The following is a 25,992-nucleotide window of genomic DNA, read 5'->3' on the forward strand; positions in this document are numbered from 1 at the left end:
AAGATTCTCTAAAATCTATCTTGATAAGATTTTAGTGTTTTAACTAATTTTAAAGTGTTTATTAATTTTGAAATTCAAGTACTGCTTAGCACTTTAGTACAAAAATGGATGGTCATATTCAGTGCTGCTTGTTTCCTTCAATAATTACAAGAAACCTTCTCAACCACCAATAGCTCTGGTTAAAGATACATTATCTGAAACTACTTCTTTCAAACTCCTTGGCTTAATGTTCACAGGCAACATGAGTTGGAACAGATATATTTGAGAACATTGCCAGGGCTGCTGCAAGAAAGGTGAGCTCTCTTTGCCATGCTAGAAAGTTACGCCTAAAAGTATCTTGTACCTCTACAAGGCCATTATTTGCCCATGTATGGAGTATTGTTGTCACATTTGGGCTGAGGCATCTGCTACCAATCTCTTCCTGGACAGGGTTCAAAAGAGTCGCCAACCTGATAGGTCCTGAACTGTCATCCAAGCTTCAACCTCTGTCTCATCGACGAAATGTTGCATCCCTCTGCCTGTTCTACAAATGTTTTAATGGTGGATGCTCTGACGAACTACGAGTCCTTGTACCCCCTTGATGTAAATACCACTGACAAACCTAACAAGCAGTAATATCCCACCCCCTATGCAGTAAAGATACCTAGATGTAAGAAAGACTTCTACTCAAATAGTTTCTTCCCTAGAACTGCTAGACTTTGGAATTGCCTTCTGGGTTCCTGTTTTCCCAAATGTACTGACATGTAGAAGTTCAAGTGTAATGTGAACAGACATCTTGCTGCTCAACTCCCTACATAGTATCCCTGCAACTTATGTCCCCTATTAGTAGCCCCCTACATCAAAGTGGCATTGTGCCTTATTTGGGGTGAAAATGCAATAAAAAAAAACCTAAGTTAAGACTAAAACAAAGATGGTGATACAAGGCTCTTCTCTCTTTGGAGTCTCGAGAATCACTTGAAAGTAAAACACATTACTGATAGAAGTCCACTCCAAAACATATAATACGGTGTTATTAATTTTGTGAATTACTGCCAGTATTTTTTTATTTTCAATATTTTTCTGTTTTGACAGTTTTTTTTCTGTTCTGTTGTCTGCTGTAAAACATACTCCAAAACAAAAGTTTTAAAAAAGATTGAAAATTAAATCTAAATTAAAATAAATTTGAATAATATTTCTAAATAGAACAAAGAAGACAATTTTATTATCACAAATAATTAGGAGCTATTTTATAATTTGTCATTGTTCTGAGGGAGACAACTCTCTTTTACTAAGAGATTTGTTCATTTTTGGTCCCCTGACCAAAGGAGGGTAGACCTATAAATTCCCCCTTGTCCGTTTGTCTGTCCGCACTTTTCTCAATAACTACGCCTTGGAATTTTTAAAAATTTGCACAAACATTAAACATGATATGAGTAAAAAAGTAACAGAACAGATTTTCCGGGAAAACTCTGGTTGCTTTTGGGGTTAAAATCGCTAAAATTGACATTAATAATAATGTAATAAATAATTTTACCAAGATTTTTTCATAAGTTTTGGTTCCAATTATAGCTGAAGGAACTCAAGTTATATATATATATATATATATATATATATATATATATATATATATATATATATAAATGTTTTTTTTTCATATGTTTTGGTTTCGATTTAAGCTGATGCACCCAAGTCATATGGTGGATATATTTTTATTTTTGAAATCACAACTTTATGATATATAAAAATCATTACATTAACTCTATAATACAAAATCTGCAAGAATTAAAATATCATATTTAAGCATACTTTACCACCTGGCTTTGATGGGCGTCCGTGCTAGCTTAGATAAATACTTTTGCAGTTTTAACAAAACAGCTACAATAATAATCTCCATTTACGCTGAACATCTACAGAATGCCAACATCAATATATTACATATGAATGAATCCCTCTGGAATTTCCACAGGTCCCGCTAGTTATATTAAAATAGATTTTCTGTAATGTAATATGCAAATGAAGTTACTCCTTGAATGTATTGTCTTTGAATACATAGTGTGTGTGTGTATATATATATATATATATATATATATATATATATATAAATAATGATAGAATATAAAAAGGAGATTGTCCAAATCAAATAGCAATTATCTGATGTAAGGGGTTTGTTTTCCCTGTATTGATCAAAGCTTCATGGCTTTATGGACGTTCCCGGCACAAAAGCCAAGGAGCAGTTCCCATTTCAACTTAGTTTCACTTTATTTATATGAAAAAGCCGAACCAACACGAGAGGGGCTGAAATAGCAAGAATTTTGATATAAATGAATCTAGATGCGATGCGCGTTTGCAAATCCTAGATATTATGATCTAGACTGTATATAAAAAGTAATAAGCCCACGGAGAAGCCCCATCAAAAAAGGCTTTGCTGAACATACAAAAAATGGGCACACACATTTTGCCAGAACACAAATGTCACTTCTCCTCATATAAGTAAATGGCTGCTTGTTTATCGTTTTGTTTTATTTACTTACTAGCAGGATCTGTGGAAATTCTACAGAATGAGAAATATATTGAATTAACAAATATTTTGATAAAGCTGATATTTTTCTTGATAGCGCAAAAGATTAGTTTTCTAACACACAGCAAATATGAGTTTATTAGCATTTCTATGAAAATAGTGTCCATTCTATTTTAAATATAGAACTAGATTAAATAAGTACTAATAAATGCTCATAATATTGTGCTACTTTAATACAAATAATTAAATAACGTTGTAAGAGACAATCTTTAATTTACTCCTTCAGTCCAGCACTTCTAAGCAGGCAATGTTCGTTTCTTTTGAATGTTCCCTTTTTTTTTTTTTTTTTTTTTTTTTTTTTTTTTTTTTACGAACCTCATTGCATGTTGAAATTATGAGTTCCTTTCTCACACGATTACAACAATGATCGTAATGATATTCAAAAACAAGGCTACATCAAAAGGTGGTCACTCTCATTTTTGTCCAGGGTTGCCAAACTTTATAAAACTAAATTTCACAAATTTAACTTTTTTGAAGCAGTTTGGCCTTCAAAATTTGTATATTGCCATTTTTAAAACTTAACGTCTGGACTAAGGAAATAATAAGCAGAATATTTCTTTTTTTTTTATTTACACAGGAATCACCACATTATCAAGGCAAGAGGCCACTCAAGGATAAGGGTTAAAGAGTGTACAGTAGAAATTGGACAATATAGTAATCATTAGTAATGAAAATTCGGTTAATTTGATAACTTATATGGAACGGCTCCTCAAGAACTTATTTATGTTAGACTTGAACACAACCATATTGTAGTCAGCCGGAAAGCAGGAAAACGGAAGACAATTCCACAGGCGTGCAGTTCTAAGAAAGAAGCTTTGTTCATGGAATCTACGTTTAGGTTTATGCACAGATAAAGAGTGGGGGGAATTATTGATAGTGTTTTCAGCTAGACGAGTGTTCCTTGTGTAAGTCTGGCGAGGGGGGACCATAGACTTAAGCTCAGTCGAACACTTTCCATATTATATCTTATATAGATGAGAAAAATCTTTGATGAAATTGACTTTCCGTTACTCATGTCATGCATCTTCTTTGTGTGTTAATGTTTAACAATTGAGGTCCAGCGAGGGCATGTTGTTTTTTTATACTAAATACAGTGCGAGAGTCTTTGTTTAAAATTGTTCAGTATCCGTTTTACCCAAATATTACTTTTGCCTTTTAGGAGAATTCAATCAGTTAAATTAAAAGTATTTAAATATACTAAAACAATTTAAATTTCCTTTTTTTTTTTGGTCCCCCCGATTTATCGGAGAGGGACCTATGTTTTCAGTGGCATCCGTCCATCTACCAGTTATTCCGGACGATTGTCCATTAATTTTTCCTGAAATTTTGCCACAAATTGTATTTCATTAAAATAGATGTAAAAAAAATTTTTTGCGAAAATTCCCGTTGCATCACCAAGGTCAAAGATGCTCCAAAATGGCCAAAAATTACATAACTTTTGATCCATCCATTAAATTTTTCTGAACCTTGGTCAAAATGTGGAGCCCATTATTCTTAATATAAATCCAGTATGGGTGACCCTGGCAAAATTCTGGTTTGCGTTCCCAGGGACTTTTAGTGCTAAAAATGTGGCCCTTTCTGTGGCTCTTTTTTCATATTGAAATCTGTTATCCCACTTGTTTTTGTTTCTTAACTGGAAACTTCTTTCCTTGCAGCTATCAACATGTCTTCGGATGAAGCTACTACTAATAACGATGAAATAATGGTAAAGGATGATGCTGGTGAGGAGGCTAACTCTAATGAAATGGATACAAGTCAACAGAATGATGTGGATGCTGACCAGACCAAAGAAGATGGTGAAACCCCTATGGAGGAATCTGCTGAGGGTTAGTTGGGTTATGAAGAGATTTATCATTGCTAATCGTCTCTTGGAGGGATGGGGGTTAATGTTGATGAAGGTGCTTTATAAATTTTTTTTTTTTTTTTTTTTGTTATTGGGGTGGGGATCCTTTCAAACAAGTCCACCAATTTGGATTAATTGTAACTAATTCAAAAAGACGAAAAAAGATAACTCCCCGTTTTCCCTACTTAGCCTATTTATTTTTTTTGTCACTTTGGTATAATCTATTATCCTTAAAGTAAATTATGTATATTATGAAATCACTATTTTATAGTCACCGAGATCATTGCTTGAATGGTGTTCTGCATGTCACTTGTTTCTTCTGATCTGGAAATTGGTAATCAATACAAATCAAAAATCTGAATTAGAGTACAACCCGTTGCTGTTGTACAACTATTAATGCTGGCCATTGATGAAGGAAGCAGAATGGATATCTGTCTGTTGCGTTGGACTTCAGGTATGACCAGGTTAGGTCGATGCCTGAAACGTTTGGTACTGTTATGATTTTATGCCAATCTAAAACAAAATGAGAAAAAGTTTTTTTGTACTAGTATGGACATGTACTGCACATTGCAAAACTAGTATTCAAAGTCTAGGCTTCCCAAGAAGAAGCAGAGAGAATGTGTATAGGTAAAAGGAAAATCCTACACAAAATTAATGCAAAGGAAATGAATTTTCTAAAGTCTTTTACCTTCTGAAATAACTAAATATATGTCAAGGTGGAAATTGGGAACTTTCACAAACAACTCTTTAGCAATTTTTCATCTTTGAGTAAAATAACCAATTTTAGAAACAAATATTGAATTCCTGTTAACTTTTAGATAGTTGGATACTTGAATTTTTATTTTATTTTTTTAATGAATCACTGCTTATTAAGGCTTGAAGGCCACTCAAGTATAAGGTTTAATGGGTTTGTCACATGGACGATGAGACAACATCTTGGAGATTGAAAATGATCGTTGAAACTGGGCAAAATTTTATTCTCCGATAACGACTCAACAAGAACTTAACATTGAACTTGTAAATGATGGTCAGCTGGAAAGCTACTCTGTTGGTATTGAGTTCGACAGATTGGCAGTTCTTGGAAAGAAACTCTGCACATGGAAGTTTTGCTTAATTCTAGATACACATAGGAAGAAAAGAAAATTATTTACAATGGTTTTAGCTCTGAGAATATTTTACAGACGAAAACCAGAATTGGAACTCAGTCGAGCACTTACCATGAAAATAATATTAGGGAAAGACTAGTAACATTTCTTCTGTGAGAAAGACTGCTTGGAAGAAGACATCACCTATGAAATTTTAAGGTCGATTTTGTATTTTTGTCAAAACGGGAAAGAATACTCTGAGCTGCACCTCTGCAGATGTGGCAACAGTATTCCATCTTATAACTTATCTGATTTCTGTACAGGTAGACGATTTCGTTAGAAGTGAGATTCTTTCTGGAGCAGTAGAATGATCCAACTATTTTCCAGTGACCTTATGAACAGATTTGATATACATTTTAGGTTTGGGAAATAAGTCATTCTTTGAAGCTTATCAAAACAAGGGGCTTCAAGGAGATAGCCACCAATTTTAACCAAAGCAAAGTGAGGATCCAAGCATTGGTGGTGAAAGAAGCTTTGTATCAGATGTATTAAAAGTAATCACCTTTTTTCATACTTAGGTCGGAAAAGCGAATCAGAAAGATCTTTGTCATTAATGTTCTGTGCTGCTATAGTTCGTTCATCTGCGTAAATATCAACAAGTGATCTTCAAATGTGATTTGGTAAATCATTAATGAAGATTAGGAAGACGGTTTGACCTAGAATGAATCTTCCAGGCATGCTTGCATTTATGCTTAGTGCTTCAGACTTCTGCTCATCAACAACTATTTTTATAAATCTATCAGTGAGAAAGAATTTGATGGTTGAGAAAATTTACAGATATTTCATAATTAGCAATTGTGTGACGCAGACCTTTGTGCCAAACCTTACGAAGGACCTTTTGATATATCAAGAGTTGTAGAAACATACTGATATCGAATGCCTTAAACCTTTCCTTAGTGCAGATTGTTAGTTGCTTTTAAACATTGTCAAGAATGCATGGCTGTGAATAGTAAACATTTTACAAACTTTCATTAAAATTGATTTTATTTCTTTGAATTCTTTGAAATCTTAGTTTCAAATCTTTATTTCTTTATAGGAAAGGACAAAGAAAAGAAGGACGAAGAAGATGAGAATACGTTAAATTTAAGTGAGTATTGACTTCGCTCAAGATTTAATATTTTCTCTTGATTTGTTTTAAATATCTTAAGTGCAATCTTTTTTAAAATATCTTCAATCTTTTTTTTTTTTTTTTTTTTTATTCATTTATCAAAGGGATTCTATATTTCTTATGAGTTTTTATGTGGCTATGTATTTTTACAAAGTAAAACCCACTGAAAATAACTTAAAGTAACTAAAAAAATAAGATGAGAAAAACTTCAGGCTTGACTGTCACACAGATGCTTTCTCGGTGCAACAATGCTTCTCATTTTACGATTCATATATATATATATATATATATATATATATATATATAATATTTTATAAAAATATATATGGCGATTAAGCTACACTGAATATTCAGCGTTTCATCCACTCTAGGATTCATCAGGCTTATGCGCATAAGCCTGATGAATCCTAGAGTGGATGAAATGCTGAATATTCAGTGTAGCTTAATCGCCATATATATTTTTATAAAATACTAACTAGCTCTACCTACGTATTGAGCACTTTTGAAGTAAATACTTAAAGTTTACGCATAAATCTATACTTTCGTATATTATAATTTTATGTGAGTAAATAAAGTAGTTATATATATATATATATATATATATATATATATATATATAACTCTTGGTTCGTTCGCAATTAATAGTCTAAAAAACCACTGGACGGATGGCTTCCACGTTTTGGTATAATATGTTTACTATATCCATGTGTGTTTTTATATATTTCTTTTTAATTATAACATTATACTTAATTTTTCTATGATAAATAGGTGTTTTTCTTTGTACCGATAGGCCATTTTTTTTATTTAGGGACAATTATTTATTACCGCTTCCTGTCACGTGACCAGTGTTACAATTTAGCGGTTTTCCTGCTAGATCTGGAGATTTCGTTTGCAATCTAGCGGGGAATTCTAGAAAATCTGGAAATATTTGGCATCCACACACCCGCAATTTTAGATTAAAAAATAAAGAAAAGCCCTTAAAAATATTTTTGAAAAGTAAAATAAACTCATTCATGTAAGTAAAAAAAAGTAGCATTTATTGCCTTTGGTAACAATTATTTATTGATTATTTGTTTTGTTTTTCACCTTTTTTCGGCTAACCATTCTTAAATCTTGCTATAAAATCGATTTTTCCAAGTACATTTTAGGTGGGGAGGGGGCATTCCAACCTCCGAAGTTTAGTTTAAAATACGATCTAAGCAACCCTGCTTTATTTAGAAGTATTTAGTCGAAAATTGTAAAAAGCAAGAAACAACAGCAAAAACAAAACAAACAAAAAAAAAACTTATACCAATACAGTAGAATTTAATTATCTACCAACCTAAGTACTTTTAATATGCTAAAACAAAGTTTTTTTGTTTTTTATTTTTCTAATTTCAAAATATGTTGCACCATTATTGTGATGTTTAATTTGCAGTATATTTCAATTTAACTTTTATAAAAAGTTTGAGTTTATGATTTGTTTCCTGCAAAAAAAAAATACCCTCTCTGAAAAAAACAAGCAAAACTAGCTGATAAAATATGTAAGCCTTCTGGGGAGCTAACCGCTTCAATATAATTCCAGAAACATATAGTGAGAAAGCACGGAACATTTTATACATTGAATATACTATATTTATCATTTTTTTATGGTAGGAAGTTAAAATATGGAGTTTGGGGGAGGGGGGAATTAGCGATTTTTGAAAATTTCAGACGATAAAAGTTAAAAATCTAGCGATTTTTCTGGACATTTCTTTCTCCTGATCTCGCGGGTTTTTTTAAATCTCAGTTGCCAACATTGCATCACTAAAAAAAACACTACAGGCTTAGTGTAAACAGAATGTGTTTACAATATCGGTAAATTTTCAATGGGTTTAATCGCATGATTATTGATAATGTAACCATGTGATTGAAATTTAATTTAAATTAACCACACGTGGTCGCTTTCCTATCAAATATTCATCGAAAAATGGTAGGTACACACAAAATGAATGCCGACGCTCAAAGTGTATAAACATTTTGACTCCTCCCTTTACTTAAAAATTCACCAAAAATCAGGAAATTAACCAATTTTAATGAAAATTGCAGTATTTTTTCAAATAATGATCGCAGAATATAATGAACTAATTATTTTTACTTAATAATCTTTACTTAATAATCTTAGTGAAAATGTTTTATTTTGTTTAAACAAAAAATACCTTTACTAAAAGTTATGGTTTTCAGTAGTAAATAAAAAACGCAAGAATTTATTTTTGCTTTTTTTATATAAATAAAGCATCGTAATTTGTAACAATAAAAAATAATTTTTACAGTAACATTACGAAAAAAAGCCTCTAAAGTCCGTATTAATGAATTCGATATAACTCGAAGAAAAATGAATTCTTGCATACTATTCAGGAAATTAAAGATTCAATTAGATTCCTATTTCAGTCACCTAAATTATTTAGGGTGAAATGAGTTTAGGAATTTATAGCCAAACCTAAATATTTTTTTTTTTTTTTTGCTTAAAAAAAATAGCATTATAATACAGTAAGTTATGTAAAATTTGCATAGAATGCTCTGCTTTACGGTTGTAAAAATGGAACGGAAATTTGAATTTCGTTCCCTTTTAAGTTCGGTACATTTTTACATTACGTCCAACTCATCGTTCACATTCGACACGTCAACTTTTATAACTTTTCGGGTATTCTGGCAAGGTTAGGGGTGTCTATTCCGAAAGCCGTTCTTAACATGGGTAGATTGGTAGGTGTGTCAGAAATTTCGTGAAAAATAGTGAATAATTCCACCCCGTCTTTCCAAGCTTATAACTCCTCGAAAAATGTAACTTGAGCCCTAATTTTTTTTTCCAATTAAAGGAGCAAGGACCAAGGTTTCATTAAAAAAAAAAACAACAAAAAAGACAAACAACATGTTTTTTTTTTTTCAAAAAACGGTTTTAACTTCGAACTTTACAGGTAAATTTATAAAAAAACACTACTTTTTTTGTTTTAAATTTGAATATATTATTTATTGACCCTTTTCTCTTCAATTTGTGATATATAACACTTTGGTGAATAAATTATTTACTTTTTAATAGACATTTCAAAATGGGAGGCGTGAATTATTCTACCCCCTGTCTTTCCAAGCTTATAACTACTCGAAAAATGTAATTGAAGCCTTAATTTTTTTTTCAATTAAAGGAGCAAGGACCAAGGTTTCATAAAAAAAAAAAAAAAGAAAAACAAACAACGTGGTTAAAAAAAAAAAGGTTTTAAACTTCGAACTTTACAGGTAAATTTCTAAAAAACACTACTTTTTTTGTTTTAAATTTGAATATATTACTTATTGACCTTTTCTCTTCAATTTGTGATATATAAAACTTTGATGAGTAAATGAATTATTTACTTTTTACAAGACATGTTAAAAAAAAACCGTTTGTCTAAAATATTATATTCCGTTTATTGGAAATAGCATAAAATTTTTTTGATAGATTTTTAAATCTATCAAAATTTTTCTATTGATTCTATTTTTACGATATTTTCAGGGTCAATGTAAAATTTTATGCTATTTCCAATAAACGGAATATAATATTTTAGACAAACGGTTTTTTTTTTAAAGTGTCTAGTAAAAAGTAAATAATTCATTTACTCATCAAAGTTTTATATATCACAAATTGAAGAGAAAAGGTCAATAAGTAATATATTCAAATTTAAAAATTCAAGTTTAAAAATTGAAAAATATTGAGTTTGTAAAATTCATTACTGTTTTTTAAAAAATAAAAAAAGATATTTCTATTACTTTTAAAACAACTTTAATAGTTTATTTTGGAAGTATAATCCATAAAGAAAATAAACAACCCACTTTTAAAAGAGAAATTACGAGATTTTTATATTTTATTCGCAGTTTCGTGATAGGGGTGTCAAAAATTCCTACAAAAATTCTGATACATCTACTAGATTGGAGTGTTTATTCGTTGTAAACGTACCCGACAACCTATAAATGTTGACATTTCCAATGTGAATGGTAAGCTGGACTTATGTAAAAAATAACAAAAAGATATACCAAACTGACTTTTTCGTTTAAAAATGGAATTATTTCCCTTTCGTTATTAACTTTTTTTTTTTTTTAATAAATATTTTGTGTTTTATATACATAAAGTACAATTGTTGAATGTTACTGTTTTGATTATATTCGTTTGGGGGGGGGGCACAATTAAAAAATTCAGAAAGATTAAAACGAAGCGAAATTTAAGTTTCCGTTCCATTTTTACAACAACCGTAAAACAGCGCATACTCAGCAAGTTTTATCGTAATTTATAAGCATAATATTGAAACACTATATCAACATTTTATTTATTTTTTTGCATAATTAATGATGGAAGTATTTTTCTGTTTATTTTCTTAACATCTGTTAAAAAAAAAAAATAATTTGTACATTCTCTTGAAAAAAAAGAATCAAACTTTTCTCTACTTTCACATGTGTTCCATTTTAACAAACTGAGCCACAGCAACACGTGGCCGCGTACAGCTAGTATATATATATATATATATATATATATATATATATATATATATATATATAGTCATCCACATACAGTACTGTTGTATCACAACTCCTCAGTGCAACTAGACTAGCACCTTTTACCACAGTGCTCAACCCCCAAAATATATATATATCTGTCCATTGCACTTTTTTTTTTTTTTTTTTTTTTTTTTTCTTAATTACTTTGCTGATCTGGCTAAAATTTTATATGAACTTTTATGATAAGGTGCAGCGAATTAAGTATTATGGTACTCGCTTGGTGCACAGGATTAGTCACTAGAGTACCACATTTACTGAATTTTCTCAGGAACTACTGGATGGATCTGGCTAAAATTTTGTATGGAGATTTGTTATGATAAGGTGAAGCGAATTAATGGTATTAATTTGATTAAAAAGTTATTAGGCATTAATAGGAATCAGTATTTAATTAAAAAAATTAGTCCAAAATTTAAGCATGTTAAATCAATTCAGCATAAAGTATTCGTTCTAGATCAAAGGACTATAACTTTTGCCTGTTTTTCACTAGGAAAAAGTCTAAAATATAATCGTAATTTTTTTTTTTTAGTTTTCTAAATGTAGAAATAAAACTTGGTAATTTTTGTTTTGATGGTTATGAGAATTGTACTTTGTTTTTTCTTTTTTTATTCCTAGGGAGACCTTATCCCAATCTCTTAACAATTTCTCGACTTCGATTGGAGGATATAAAGATTGCAGTCTCTGAACTCTCTCAGTTCTGGGATGACACGACATGTTTAACAATACGTTATATAAGAGAAAAAACGGGAAATAGAAAAGGGTAAGTATAAAATGACACATTGCCTGTCCAAATGCTTTACTTTGTCATTAACTGGAAAGTGCATAAAAACTGACATCAATTGAAGAAAAAGATTCTCATTACTCAATTTATTAATTACCCAACTGACACAATCCTGTATTTCTTGTCTTTTTAAATTATGCCTCGTAAAATAACAAACCTATTTATGTTATGTTGAACGAAGAAAAACATTGGTCATAAACTATTATGTTCATGATAAACTTATTTTGAAAAGAAATAAGCACTTTTTCTGATAGTTATGGTTTTTTTTGTTTGAACTGCACTTTAAAAAAGTACACGATCTAGAGTGAAAGTTTCAACTCTTGATGTTCAAACATCTCGAAAACAAGTGCATGTTTTATGTTTTTTAGCAAAGTATATCAAATTGTAGTTAATTGATTTATAAAGTATTTTAATTTACATTAAATCTTAAAATACTTGCTTTGCTAGTATTTTTTTCTTTAAAAATGCGGAAATCTCTGAGATTAAAAACTTTTTTTACTTTTTTTAGATTCATGCGAATGAAGTTTGCCTCTGAGGCTGAAGCTGAGGTTGTGTTCAATAAATTACCCAAAGAAATTAATGGTAAACCTTTTGTGTGCGATCTAACGGAAGGTAAGTGATTCCTTCCTACTTCCTGAAAGCACATGGACTGGAAATTATCAAAAATGATAACCATTAATTTAAATTTATTTTTAAATGTATTTAATACATCACCACGAAAGGGAAATAACTCTATTCAGCCATTCTGATATAATTTAGTATCTTTTTTACATGCGTGTTATTTTGAAAATTTCTCCAAGCAAAATATTTGGTTTGGGAAAATATAATCGAACTGATGTATCAGTTTCTTCTCTCCACGCTAATAACTTATCTAAGTTTCATTATTATATGACAAGCCTGATTTGCTTATAGAATCATGTAACTTAAAGATAAACAACCGGTTTTGATAATCCTAGGATTCTCTGCAAAAACTAGTTTAACAACATGACTGCTCCCTCGTCTTTGTTCCATGACGGGGTAGGTACATCATAAAGATTTATCTGCATTTTTGTTTTTTAATTCAAATTTTAAATAAGAACCAATTTTTGCCAACTTTTTCTATCCGCTTCTATAGAATGCATTCCTGTTTGCACAAATTTATGTGCAGAACAGAAAGGGTGAGACTAATTTAATTCTCATGAAATGTTTCCTCCATTTTTACTGGAGAATATGATCCATCATTTCTCGTCACATTCCGTGTCTTTCACTTCCATTAACTGACCAATGTGAAAATCTAAGAATATAAATTATTATGCTGCGTCTTTTCTATATCTTAGATATACCTTGTTCTTTTTGTGTGAAGTACTAACCCTTTACATTTAACTGTCTTTCACTTACTATAATATCTCTTTTGCATATTGTTCTCATCGTGTTAGTTTGATGAAAGCAGTGACTTCTATTCTTTTGTCTGTCCGTAGACACATAGAACACGACTGGTAGTGCACAATGCGTTAATAATCTAAAGCTACTCATCCAACACCTATGTGATGTGGTAGAGGTTCATCGAGATCATTTGAAAAGGGTTTTTAAGAATAGAAAATACAATTTTTTTATGATTTATGTACTTGTTATAAAACGAAGATGCCATATTCCAAAAATTATGTAAATTTTTTTTTTTTTTTTATAACTAAGAAAATTTAAATTTACTTTTTTTTAACGATTAAAGTTCCATTTTGAATACAAAATCTTAGTCGACTTGAGCTGTCACCCTTGAATTGTCACATTCTAAAAAAACATTACAACTTCTGTCAATCTTGCTCGTCATAAATTTATTAAAAAAACAAAACAAAACTACTTGATTAATTTACATGACTTTTTTTTTTTTTTTTAATATGACTTGTTCTATGACATGTATGTACATCATAAAGATTTAAAAACAATTTTTTTTTTATTAATTTGATTTCTAAAATATGAACCAAATGTTATAACATAATTCTAAATAATATTTAGGAATAATAAATTATTTAGCTTGAACATGAATGCTTAGAAAGCAAACTAGCTTTTGAGTTTTGTGATAAAATTTATGATAAAAACATTTTTTTTTTTTTTTTTGTAGGTAAAGACAGCAAGGACGGTGATGGAAAAGGTATGACACCATTTTCCCATGTTTGATTTCTATAACAGATTTTTTCTAACGTATAATTAACATAGCTGCATGCTAATTACAGCTGTTAGATTTTAGGTTGTGTCTTCTTTGCATAAAGTTTTATACTTGTTTTCTTATTCATGCAAAGTTTTTTTTTTTTTTTGTAATTGCAAAATTGAAACAAATTAGTTTTAAAGTTAATGTTATTTTATCATTAGATAAAATTAATCATTTATTTGACCTTTTTTATGTATAAATTTTGATTGTGTTTAGATTGTTAAAATATTAACTTTCATGAATTCAATGTTAAAATCTTTTTCTCCCGTTGCTAAGAAGTTTGGATGTTCGTTCATATTATGATCTTTTAAACTAATGGATTTCAGTTGAAAACATTACATACTTACGTGTCATGCTAAAATTACTATGAATTCTAAAAATTACGAAAAATGATCCAGTAGATGATGCGCTGGAAGTATTTTAAATAATATCCTCCAAAAATGTGTCGCAGATATTTGGATTCAAGATGGCAGCATGGATGAAAAATTAAGTGATAAGCAAAAATCATTGATTGCAGCTACCCCCCCCCCCCCCGGTTTTGCTAACTCTCCACGGTGCAAGTCTATAAATGGTCCATAAGTAATCTTTTTTACTATAAAAATCTGAAAAAAATCTTTATTAATGTACGTACTTGTCACTGCATGAAAAGGTCATATTCCAAAAATCACGTAAATCGATCAAGTAGTTTTTTTTTTTTATGTAAGAAAATCAAATATTATGAGACATTTTATGGAAGAAAAACTTCCCACCATCTTGTTTTTGAATGATACACTGCTAGCGACACCTATTGGCAATGTTGGGAATATAAGACCAGAAAGGGGCAGACAATCGACTTTCCACACTAGAAAAAAAACTTGGAAAATTAAGACATTTATAAGTTTTTGAGGATGTTGAAAACGAAAATAACGTTTAAAATTCCAACAAACGAGTAGTTTCCAAGATATGAAGAATTTTACGTAAATTGAGCACTCACACGTTGACGCTCCTCCAACAAAAATTCGGCAACTGTGTATTTCAGCGGCATAAATTCAAGTTTTACACTAGTGATGGCCATAAAGTGGGTGATGATTATACGTTAAATTATTATAGAAAAGTGATACCCCACTTTCTTTTAACCAACATTTCTTCATATCTTGGAAACTACTCGTTTGCTGGAATTTTAAACGTTATTTTCGTTTTCAACATCCTCAAAAACTTATAAATGTCTTAATTTTCCAAGTTTTTTTTTTCTAGTGTGGAAAGTCGATTGTTTGCCCCTTTCTGGTCTTATATTCCCAACATTGCCAATAGGTGTCGCTAGCAGTGTATCATTCAAAAACAAGATGGTGGGAAGTTTTTCTTCCATAAAATGTCTCATAATATTTGATTTTCTTAAATAAAAAAAATAAAAAAAACTACTTGATCGATTTACGTGATTTTTGGAATCTGACATTTTAATGCAGTGACAAGTACGTACATTATAAAGATTTTTTTTCATCTTTTTATAATAAAAAAGATTACTTGTGGACCATTTATAGACTTGCACCCACTCCACCGTTAAAGCCTGTTAAAACTCAAATCTCTAAACTCGAAAATTTTCATTTTTACTGGATTATTTTTTGGAATTTATACTAAATTCAGCATGACTTGTATGTAATGTTTTCACCAGAAATGTGTTAGTTTTAAAAGATCACCAATATTAACAAGCATCAAAGTTTGTAACAAAGCAACATCAAATAGAATAAGATTCTTTACAATATTGTTTGATTTAAAATTAATTTGTGTTTTAAGGAAAATGAATTTTGTAAAAGATTATTGTAAATGATTACTTTCAACATTTTCTGATTATTTTTTCAACTTAATTTTTGCTCAAATATTGTTTAACATTAGTTATCATTTAGCTGAATGATTCTAAACCATTGTTTTAATGATTCTTTTCATTTCAGACATTTTAACATTTCAATTTGAAATTATTGAAAGCTAAATTTTATTAAATTTTTATGTATTTTTTTTTTGTCTTTTAATTACAAAAACTGGAAAAGTATTGACTCACCAATTTTATTCCTTACAAAAACTCATTTTTGTTTTTAAGCTTGTAAATGAAAAAAAAAATGGCATTTTAAGTTTCCTATCCATTCTTTTTCCTACATGAATATAAAAGGCTACCTTAATATCTGAGAAGTTTTTTTTTTATCTTTAAAAAAATAACATTTTTTAAGGGTTTTTTTTTTTCTTTTTTTATTTTCTTTTTTTTTTTCTCCTTTCCTAAATGAAACAAACTTTTTGCATTGTGGTAGATATGTTTTTGTGCCTGCCTCACATGCATATCAGATAAGTCCTGAATTTTTCTATTCTTGCAGAAATTTGACTTTCTGCAAGGAGTGGGAAATACAGGTGTATTTTCTTTTCAACTTCTGGTCGATAATTTAAGTGCATTTAAAATCCTGTTTTTTACACTGTGAAAAATAAAAGGAATCGGTGCTGTTGAAATTGGTCAAAGGAATCCTTCTCTTGCTTTAAAACTTTCTCTTAATGTCAACATTCTTAGCAGTTTAGACGTAATTTTTACAAATGTTTACAAACTCTGTTTTCTTCCTGGTTATGAAGCCAGTTTCACTATGGCCAGTTTCACGTTTTCTATTAAAGATTGAATCTGGCATTAGGATTTTCTGGAAGGAAATGCTTTCTTAAAGTGTTATTTCAATCTAGTTTTCTCCTTTACTGGCTGCTAAAGGAAGAATTTTTAAAATGTGACTCCCCCACCCCTTAATATCCCCTCTACCTTCATTGATAAGCAAGAGAAGGTTTTCATCTGCTGGCCAACTAATTCCAGTTTTTGATCAATTGCTACCACTGCTCTGGTGGCTTCCGTCTTTCCATGACCGGAAGCTCCCCTTTTTCATGACGATTGACTGTTTTCGGACAGTGTTATTCTTAGTCTTTCTTCAGTTGTTAACTGTCGCAGGTGTTGTTGTGTAGCCTCGTGCTTCTCTCTCTCTCCACCTGTTTTTGTTTGTGCATCCTCATTTATCTATTGATGAAGACTGTCTCCCAATCGTAAGCACCTGACAATTTCAGGGAACAAAGAAGACTATTCCCTCTATGTCAACAACATTCCACAAGGAGTCACAGTCGAGGAGGTTCAGGCGTTATTCCCGTCAGCCCGGAATGTGGTGATCCCACTTAATGAGGAAGATCAAAACCAGGGGTAAATTGTCAATCTTGCGCATTTACTTTTGTTTGTTTGGTGCAGTTTCTCTTATTTACTGCACCAACTGTTCCGTGATAATTGTTGTGGCTATTTGCGTCACCTAACACAAGTTGAGTTGTTTTACGCTGTTATTGACGCTACTCTCTGCTTAAAAGTGTAGACTTACAATTCAATTTGTTCTCCAATATTTGACATATTCACATATAAATCAAGATACGTCATACAAGATTAGCTAATTTATTGCACCTCTTGTAATTGCACCTCTACTCATTACTCTGGCATGTTTAAATTACTTTATATTTTTCAACTTTAATGAATTTTAAAAAAAGGTGGCGAAAGAACATAGTTTAATTATTAAGATGAGATTTTAGTAAAAAAAAAAAAGTAATCATTCTTGTTTTGCTAATTTTCATTTAGCCAATTTAAGAATTTAATTTCTAAGTTTGAAGCATTTTATGTCTTCTCATATAACTCTTAATGCTTTTCAGCTTATATTCTACATAATTAATTCTTAAAAACAATATAAAATTTGTTGAGATATGTTATTAGATTATCGCTATTATGAATAATTGTATAGACTACTACTTCTGGCCGACTTCTGTTTTTATATGGCACTGGTTTTATGAAAATCAGACGTTAAAATGTCAACAATAAAAAATGTATTGATTTCTATGAATGTTGTCATAAATATTGTCAGTGTATTCTTTGAAAACGTTCAGCTTCAGTTGTAGGATAATCTTATGAAACTAATAATAGATATTATAATCGAAACTCTTGCATGCATGGATTCAATTAAAACAAAAAAATAATTGAGATTGGCACAGATTTGCTAAATATTAGCCAAAAAATTTTGATATTAACCTTTTCGATGATCTATACAATTAAATGTAACTATCAAATTGCAGAAAAAACAAACAAACTTGAAGTCAGCCATGAATAGTGATTTATACATGACATTTTTTTAGCCATGTTTACATTTTAATAAACTTAGCATTTTTATAAAATGTAGAAAAAAAGATTCAAACTAATATTTTATATGCACAGATTTAAATTAAAATACCTTAAATTTAATTCAATATTTAGTTGTGCGGTTTTATTGTATCATAGTCACTCATTACAATTCTGAATTTTTGAGATGGGGAATTATTGTTCATATTATTTGGGTTCTTCAGACTACTGTTCTCATCTTGAGTGTTATTTGCATATTTTGGTTAACTTCATAAATTCAAACTAGAAACTTCTACCCAGTCATAGCTGATGGAATAAAAGTATGCTGCCCCCATTGTTTCAATGATTGATTCCGTTTGAGATTCTGTGAAGATTCCCAAGTTCAACGATATACACCTGAAGATAGTCAAAGGTTATATCAACCAAAGTGTTGTGCAAATAACACTCAAGATAACAGTATTGAAGATGGAAATAATATGAATATTAGCTCCTGTTTGTTTTTAAACTAAAGTATTTATCTTGAAATTGTAAATTTGTAATATGTATAAAATATATTCATATTTTTTTATTTTAAATGTAAAAAAAAAAGATGCTTTTATAATTGTGGCTTTTTTTTTTTTTTAGTGTAAAAACTGAATCATTATTTAAAATCTTATAACTAAAAATAGTTTAACATTTTTTAAATATTTTTATATCCAATTTGTTTTAACCTATGAGATAATGATCATTAAATATTTTCTATTATTGATTTTTTTTTTTTTTTTATCTTACTAAAAAATGTTTGTTTTCAAATTTAATGTCTTTATTTGCAAACTATTCACATAGGTATGCAATTGTGGAGTGTCATTGTCTTCAAGATGCTGAAAAAATTATTGCTGAAAATAAAGAACTTAAACTGAAAGAAAATCTCTTGACATTTGATCTAATTTCTCATGCGTCGAAAGATGATGGTAAGTACTTGTTTTTTGTTTTCAAACAATTATTAGTAAACCATTCGCAGATTGTGACGCATGTAGAATTATTAATTGGGGATTAATTGTTATGGAATAAATGTTTTAACTTGAAATGGATATGTAGCTGATCAGTTTCTGTTATGTCATTTGCCATGTTTTGTTTAAATTGTCGGTTATCTAATTTTACTTCCATATATTGCTCATAAAACAAAAAAAATAAGCAAAATGGTACAAAAATTTCATGTACTTACATGTTAAGATTAAAAGACAGTACCCCAAAAATTCTGCAAATTCATCAAGTATTTTTTTTTTTTTATATATATAAGTAAACACATTTTAATGCCAGGATGTCTTGTCTGCCATTTTCTGCTTCCATCACATACATAAATCAACATATAATCATAATTGTGTCAGCTAGAAATTGTATACCGATCATACACATATATATATATATATATATATATATAAACCAAAATACTGAATGAATGTGCATGAATTTGTGGGCATTTTTTTTTTTTGTTTTTTTACCTAACGGGCATGTACATAATTTTTAGTTATGCAATTATAATTTTTCAATATTTGAGTAAAACTTGTTATTTTCATGGCAAATGCTCGACTGAGCTTCAATCTATGCCCCCCCCCTCACCAAACTTTCACAAGAAACACTTGTCTAGCTGTACATACTATCAATAGTTCCCCCCCACTCTTTATCTGTGCCTAAACCTAAACGTAGATTCCATGAATAAAGCTTCTGTGGAACTGTCTTCAGTTTTCCTGCTTTCCAAGTTGTCCAAGTTCTTGATGGGTCGTTCCACTTAAGTTAACAAATTTACCGAATTTCCATTACTAACGATTACTATATTGTCCAATTGACTACTGTACACTCTTTAACCTTATCCTCGAGTGGCCTCTGGGCCTTGATAAGTGGTGATGCCTATGTAAAAAAAAAAAAAAAAATGCTTGAACATTTCCTTTTCTTTTTTTTTCTTTAATTTTTTTTTTTTTTTTTTTTTTTACGTCTTCTTTTGTAGATGATAAGAAGTCCAGGAAGTCTCAAAACAGCCAACAAAATAAAAAAGGCCGCTTCTCAAATTTCCAAAATCGTCGCAATCAACAAGTCAATAAAAAAGGTTGTTATAATTTGACATTTGTGTAAATGTGGTATTTTTTTAAAATCTTGTTTTGTTTTCATCGCAAAATATCAACTATCAGAATATTTAAATATGGACATAAAAAAAATCTTGTTTTCTTAGGTAAAAGGCAGCAAGTGCAACAAATGCAGCAAAGAAAACAACGATGGTCACCTGATCGACGACAACAAGGACGTAGAGGTGTAAGTGCCTTTTTTTTTTTTCTTTTTCATCTTCAGCCTTTTTTTTAACAAGTTTCTCTTGAGTATTTCTTATCCACAATTCAACCTGTAAAAGAAATACAGAAAAATCTTTGTATCTGTCATTTGAACGAAAATGTCATATTCCAAAAATCATATGAATTGATCAGCTTTTATTTTGATGTAAAAATCAAATTTTATGAGTAAGCAAAAAGGGACTTTTGTGTTGCCATCTTGTAAAAACAAGACAGATAACTTCACAATAATTCAAATTTGTGAGATCAGTCTTGTAATGCTAATGCTTTCACATTAATAGCTTAAAATCATTTAATGATTTTAAGCTATGAAAAAAAAACTATTTGATCAATTTAAATCATTTTTGGAATGACATTTATCCTTCCGTGATAGGTGCGTGCATCAAAGATCTTTTTTTTTTTTTTTTTTTTTTTTTTTAACTGGACTAGCACCGAATGTTTGTTGTTTCAGTAATGCATTATATTTTTTTATTATTTTTTTATTTATTTATTTTTTTTTTTAATTCCAGCCTGGTCAATTCATGCAAAGAAATAGAATGGATGGTGGTCATCGTAGACAATTGATGGATGGAGGGAATTGGTAAATAATTTTCTTTTATTGTAAAACCATGTTTTGTTTGATTATTATCAATTACATAACCACCTATGGTATATAATTGATGCCTTTATTTTGACTTGTTTACAATTCTATTTTGTAGGAATCATGGCGGTCAAAATGTAACAGCTGCTCTCTCTCAAACCAGTGAACTTTTGAAAGGACTGACTAGTTTGTTAGGGTAAGTTGTCATGTTTGGATTTGATTTGGGAATGGAAATTCAAGTTTATGATTGAGATGGTTAATTTATTGTTGATTTTGATATAATTCCTTATTCTGGACATGTACTTATATTTGTTAACGATTCAGTATGAATTCATATGTTCGATAAAAAAGAGTAAAGTCAAAGATCAAGTGTGTATGTAATTGTGTTTTGTGTGTGAAGAAAGAAATGAAAAGTTAAAATTATAATAATTATTGATTTGATGATATAGACTTAATTCCCATCTTTTCTTATGATATTGCTTCCCTTAATTGAGTAGAGCTTTTTATCTTGATAGATTTGAAATTGATAAAGATACAGTCCTTAAGGATTGTATCTTTATCGATTTCATTTAGTATATCTATATAAATGTGTGTGTGTAAATATTTAACCAATAAACTCTTAAACTACAGGTCACATAACATTGAAATTAACAGGAAATAGTAATCATACACCAAGGATGGTTCATAACTTGTAAAATCTTTGTTTGGATGGATAAATAATACATAGACATATATTAGCAAGTTGAAAAGTAAAATGTTCGTTTCAATTTTCCAACATATTTCTATTTTTTGCGCATGCCCAAATTCAGTTATTTCTTCAAGCCATTTAATAAAATAAGTCTTTCTTGCTTATCTCTCGATGGCTACATCAGTAGGGAAAATGCCTGGATTGCTAAATGTTTTGGTTTTGATTCTAGCTGATGGCACCCAAGTCTTTTTACTTTTTAAATCCCTCCTATATATATTAGGTACAATATAATATTCAATAGAGAATTGGCTCCGTAATGATAAATACAAAATCTGCATGAATTAAAATATATTTATGCATATTTTACAACCTGACAAGGCCGAGCGCCCCTGGCTACACATACACAGTGCAGCATAAATGTTTTGTTTTGTTTTTTTTCCAACAGCGATTTAAACATTTTTAATATTTTAATGTATTTTACAATTTTGCAATCTAATGTAATATATTTTTGTTCCGTAAAAAGTAAAAAAAACATGTTAATCATTTCGCACCATATATGAATTATACAATTTAAAAAAACATTAATATTCTACTTGTTAAATTCTGCCACTGTTATAAATACATTTTTTTTTTTCACGTCAAATAAGAACATTCTCACAGGAGAGTAAGGAGCTATTGTGATAGGGACCAGATTTATAGGGGCAATTTGGATGATGAGTTGGGTAACAATATTTATATTAAGATTGCAGCAGTTGGGAGGGAATTACAAAGCTAAGTTTGTGAGTCAATTATTTAAGGAGTTAACTGTTGAAATACAATCTTCGGATTCATTTAACACATAACCCATTGAGTTCTAGAGCGTTACTTATGCCACACCCTGTATATATATATATATATATATATATATATATATATATCAACGCTCTGATATATATGAAAGAATGGCTCTTGTTTTGAGGAGGCTCCATCTTTTGACAAGCTTCTGCGATTGACCTTTAATCCGGATCTAAAATGGAACACGTACATCAAATCCGTTGCCAAGGTTGGATCCTTCTATCGATCCAGTAGATATCTCACTGCTGATGCAATTCTCTATCTACATAAGAGCCAGGTACGTCTAAGGATGAAGTATTGTTGCCACATCTGGATAGGACCTGCTAGAAAGACTTGTCCTGCCTTGACAGAGTTCAAAATAGACTTCATAGCCTAGTGGGAGATGCCTTTTTCTCTTCCCTGCAACCTTTCTCACAGGAAAGATGTTGCAAGCCTGTCTCTGCTTTATCGTTATTTTCATGGCAAGTGCTCGTCTGAGCTCCAATCTATGGTCTCCTCTTGCCAAACATTCACGAGAAACAATCGTCTAGCTGAAAACACTATCAATAATTTCCCTCACTCTTTATCTCTGCCTAAACCTAAACGTAGATTTCATGAACAAAGTTTCTTTCTTAGAATTGCACGACTGTGGAACTTTCTTCCATTTGCCTGCTTTCCAGTTGACTACAATTTGGTAGTCTTCAAGTCCAACGTAAACAAGTTCTTGATGAGCCGTTCCCCTTAGATAATCCAATTTACCAAATTTACACTTCAAATGATTACTATGATATTGTCCCCTTGACTACTGTACACTCTTTAACCCTTATCTTTGAGTGGCCTCTGGATCTTGATAAGTGGTGATTCCTTTGTAAAATATATATATATATATATATATATATATATATATATATATATATATATATATATATATATAATCTGTGTTACACATGCACAATAGTGGGAAAACTTGTTATCCATGATTGAATGAGAAACCCTATGTCCTCCACAATGATTGTATGTTGAAAAGACTGTAAGCAAGAGTAATATTAATTCAACTAAATTTTGCTAGATTTATAGTCTTTAATCCTCACTTGTAATTGTACAGCATAATCACATTGACATACTGGTTCCCATCAGATCACTAAAGTTAAGCAATGTTCAGTCTGGTCAGTACTAAAATGGGTGTCCATTTTGGAAGACCAGGTGCTGTATGTGCTCTCTGCTTCATTGTTTCTAGTCGTTCTGCATTTCTTGCCATTGGAATCAAGTAATGCTTACTCAGAAGAGGTGAAGTTGGGAATTGCTTCCCAATTATGCGTGCAGGCAGCCTTATTTATTGTCTTTCAAGACTGAATGGAATTCTTCTGTTCTAATTTTGTATTTTAATGTTTTTTCTTTTTAATGAATTTTACTTATATATATCAACAGCTGTTTAGATTTGAAAATTGTTGCAGATCTGATGTGATTGTTTTATTTATTTTTTTTTTATCTTTAGCCAACAATTGTTGAATCCTAATCAAATGGGAGGTCAAGGGAGCGGTCAGTATGGTAATCAGTCTTGGGATCAAGGCAATAATTATGGTGGCTACCAATCTGGCAACCGTGGTTATGCTAACGACAACATGAATTATGGTAATTTCAGTTTTCATTTCTAAATTTTTTGGGGAGCGTGGGAGTAAACTGAAAATATCAGGTTGGATTCGACCATACAAAAATTTTCACCAAAATGAAAACTTTATGTAAAGAAAAAAAAAAGTGCATTCAAAATGTTTTTACTGATTACAAAAAAAACTACTGAAAGCCATTTATATTTTGTAGTTCACACTTGTAAATTGAAACTTCCAACTTAATATTTTCCGTAATTGTTGTCTTTTAATTATATAATCCAAATGTTTTTAACCATTATTTTTGCATTTCTTTTTTTTTTTTTTTTTTTTTTTTTTAATGCACCTTAATGCCTGAATGCGATTACTATCTATATTGTTTTTGTAGTTTCATTTTTGTTTTTATTTGATAAAATGTCCTGTAGATATATTGTTCTTAGTGTTTTATGTTGTCTAAAAAAAGATTATGGCCTTTTACTATAAAAATTTCAATTACAGATTTACTAATTGTAAAGATATTCATGATTAAAGTTGCTATTTTTATTCTGATTGTTTTAGCAAATGTCAGATTTATTTCTTGCTGTATTTAATAAACTATGGAGTATTTTTGTGTGAAAAAAATCCTTAAACTTTCTCAAGTGTTACTCATAAGAGTTACTGATTAAAGAGGCCATAATTTTCTTTACATTTTGCCTTGCAACTTCATTTTTATATCGGCAATGTGTTGTTAGTAAATTTTCTTTGCAAATAATTTCAAAACTGCATTTTTTTTTTTTTAAGTATCCAATATTTAAATTAAAACTTAGATTTTATCAGAAAAAAATTGAGAAATACTAGCAAGTTTAAAATGTTAGGCTATTACTTAAATCCCAAACTATTTTTGTATATATAGATATAAATCTGTTTACTTTTAAAGAAATCCTGAACTCGTCCCTGTTAGTGAGTTGCACTTCTTAAATTGATTTGATCAAATTTTTGTCTTATGTAATTTATTTTAAAATTTATGGAGTTGACGTTTGTTAACTCCATTTGTAATTGTTTAACTTTCTTTCCTCTTCATCCTCTTCCTCTACTGCCAATCTCCTTGGTGCTGCTACTGATTTTTGTTTTCTATCCCTCCCCCTCTTTTCGTTCTCAAATTGAACCTCTTAACTGCTCTCATAACAGATAACAAACGAAGGCGAAAGAACCGAACTAGCTGGTAAAAAAGTGCAACGGGTGAGTTGAACAAAGTTTGTAAACCTAAAAGTATACGATTCCTGCTCGTATACAAATTGCCAGACCCCCTCTTCCCATAACCTATACTTATTGGTTTGTGTGTGTGTGTATATATATATAAAAGCAAAAAAAAACAGCTAAAATATTAAATGTCTACTAAAATTTTAGCTGTAATGCTAGGCAGTACAAATAAATCGTTTTATTAATAGGTGTGAATAAATAAAATTAAAAAAAAACTGAAAGATTTTTCATTACAACAAAGTTTGTTTTTTTTTTGCAATCCTAACTTTAATTTTTAGCAACTGCAATCCGCCTTAAGGGAAAACTTTTCACTAGTCATCATATCATCTTTTAACATTTTAGTTTTTTTTTTATATTGGCTGATAAGCTTAATGCTGCCTCTATCGGGGGTGTTGGGGAAAATACCTACGAAACAAACCTATAAAGTGATGCTTTGTATAATCATGTTAAATATTTAAAA

At 30.1% G+C, this 25,992-nt stretch overlaps 1 protein-coding gene across 4 annotated transcripts in view; it reads left to right on the forward strand.

Moving 5' to 3' along the window:
• LOC145252496 (uncharacterized) overlaps positions 1–25,992 on the forward strand; it is a 31,527-nt gene that overhangs the window by 4,525 nt on the left and 1,010 nt on the right. The window contains exons 2-14 of one of the 4 annotated variants that reach the window (XM_080111937.1): positions 4,213–4,383; positions 6,582–6,632; positions 11,805–11,949; positions 12,479–12,582; positions 14,066–14,095; positions 17,210–17,339; positions 19,116–19,240; positions 20,275–20,373; positions 20,497–20,576; positions 21,118–21,188; positions 21,307–21,384; positions 24,185–24,321; positions 25,461–25,511. In XM_080111937.1, coding sequence (XP_079968063.1) covers positions 4,221–4,383; positions 6,582–6,632; positions 11,805–11,949; positions 12,479–12,582; positions 14,066–14,095; positions 17,210–17,339; positions 19,116–19,240; positions 20,275–20,373; positions 20,497–20,576; positions 21,118–21,188; positions 21,307–21,384; positions 24,185–24,321; positions 25,461–25,498 — 1,251 coding nt within the window. In that variant the 5' untranslated portion in view covers positions 4,213–4,220 and the 3' untranslated portion in view covers positions 25,499–25,511. Of the gene's footprint in view, positions 1–4,212; positions 4,384–6,581; positions 6,633–11,798; positions 11,950–12,478; positions 12,583–14,065; positions 14,096–17,209; positions 17,340–19,115; positions 19,241–20,274; positions 20,374–20,496; positions 20,577–21,117; positions 21,189–21,306; positions 21,385–24,184; positions 24,322–25,460; positions 25,512–25,992 lie in introns of all 4 variants that reach the window. The other 3 variants (XM_080111936.1, XM_080111935.1, XM_080111933.1) reach the window with 3 other exon arrangements.

The sequence above is a fragment of the Euprymna scolopes genome, chromosome 29 (assembly GCF_053919585.1).
Source record: "Euprymna scolopes isolate OS-2025 chromosome 29, ASM5391958v1, whole genome shotgun sequence".
NCBI lineage: Eukaryota > Metazoa > Mollusca > Cephalopoda > Sepiida > Sepiolidae > Euprymna > Euprymna scolopes.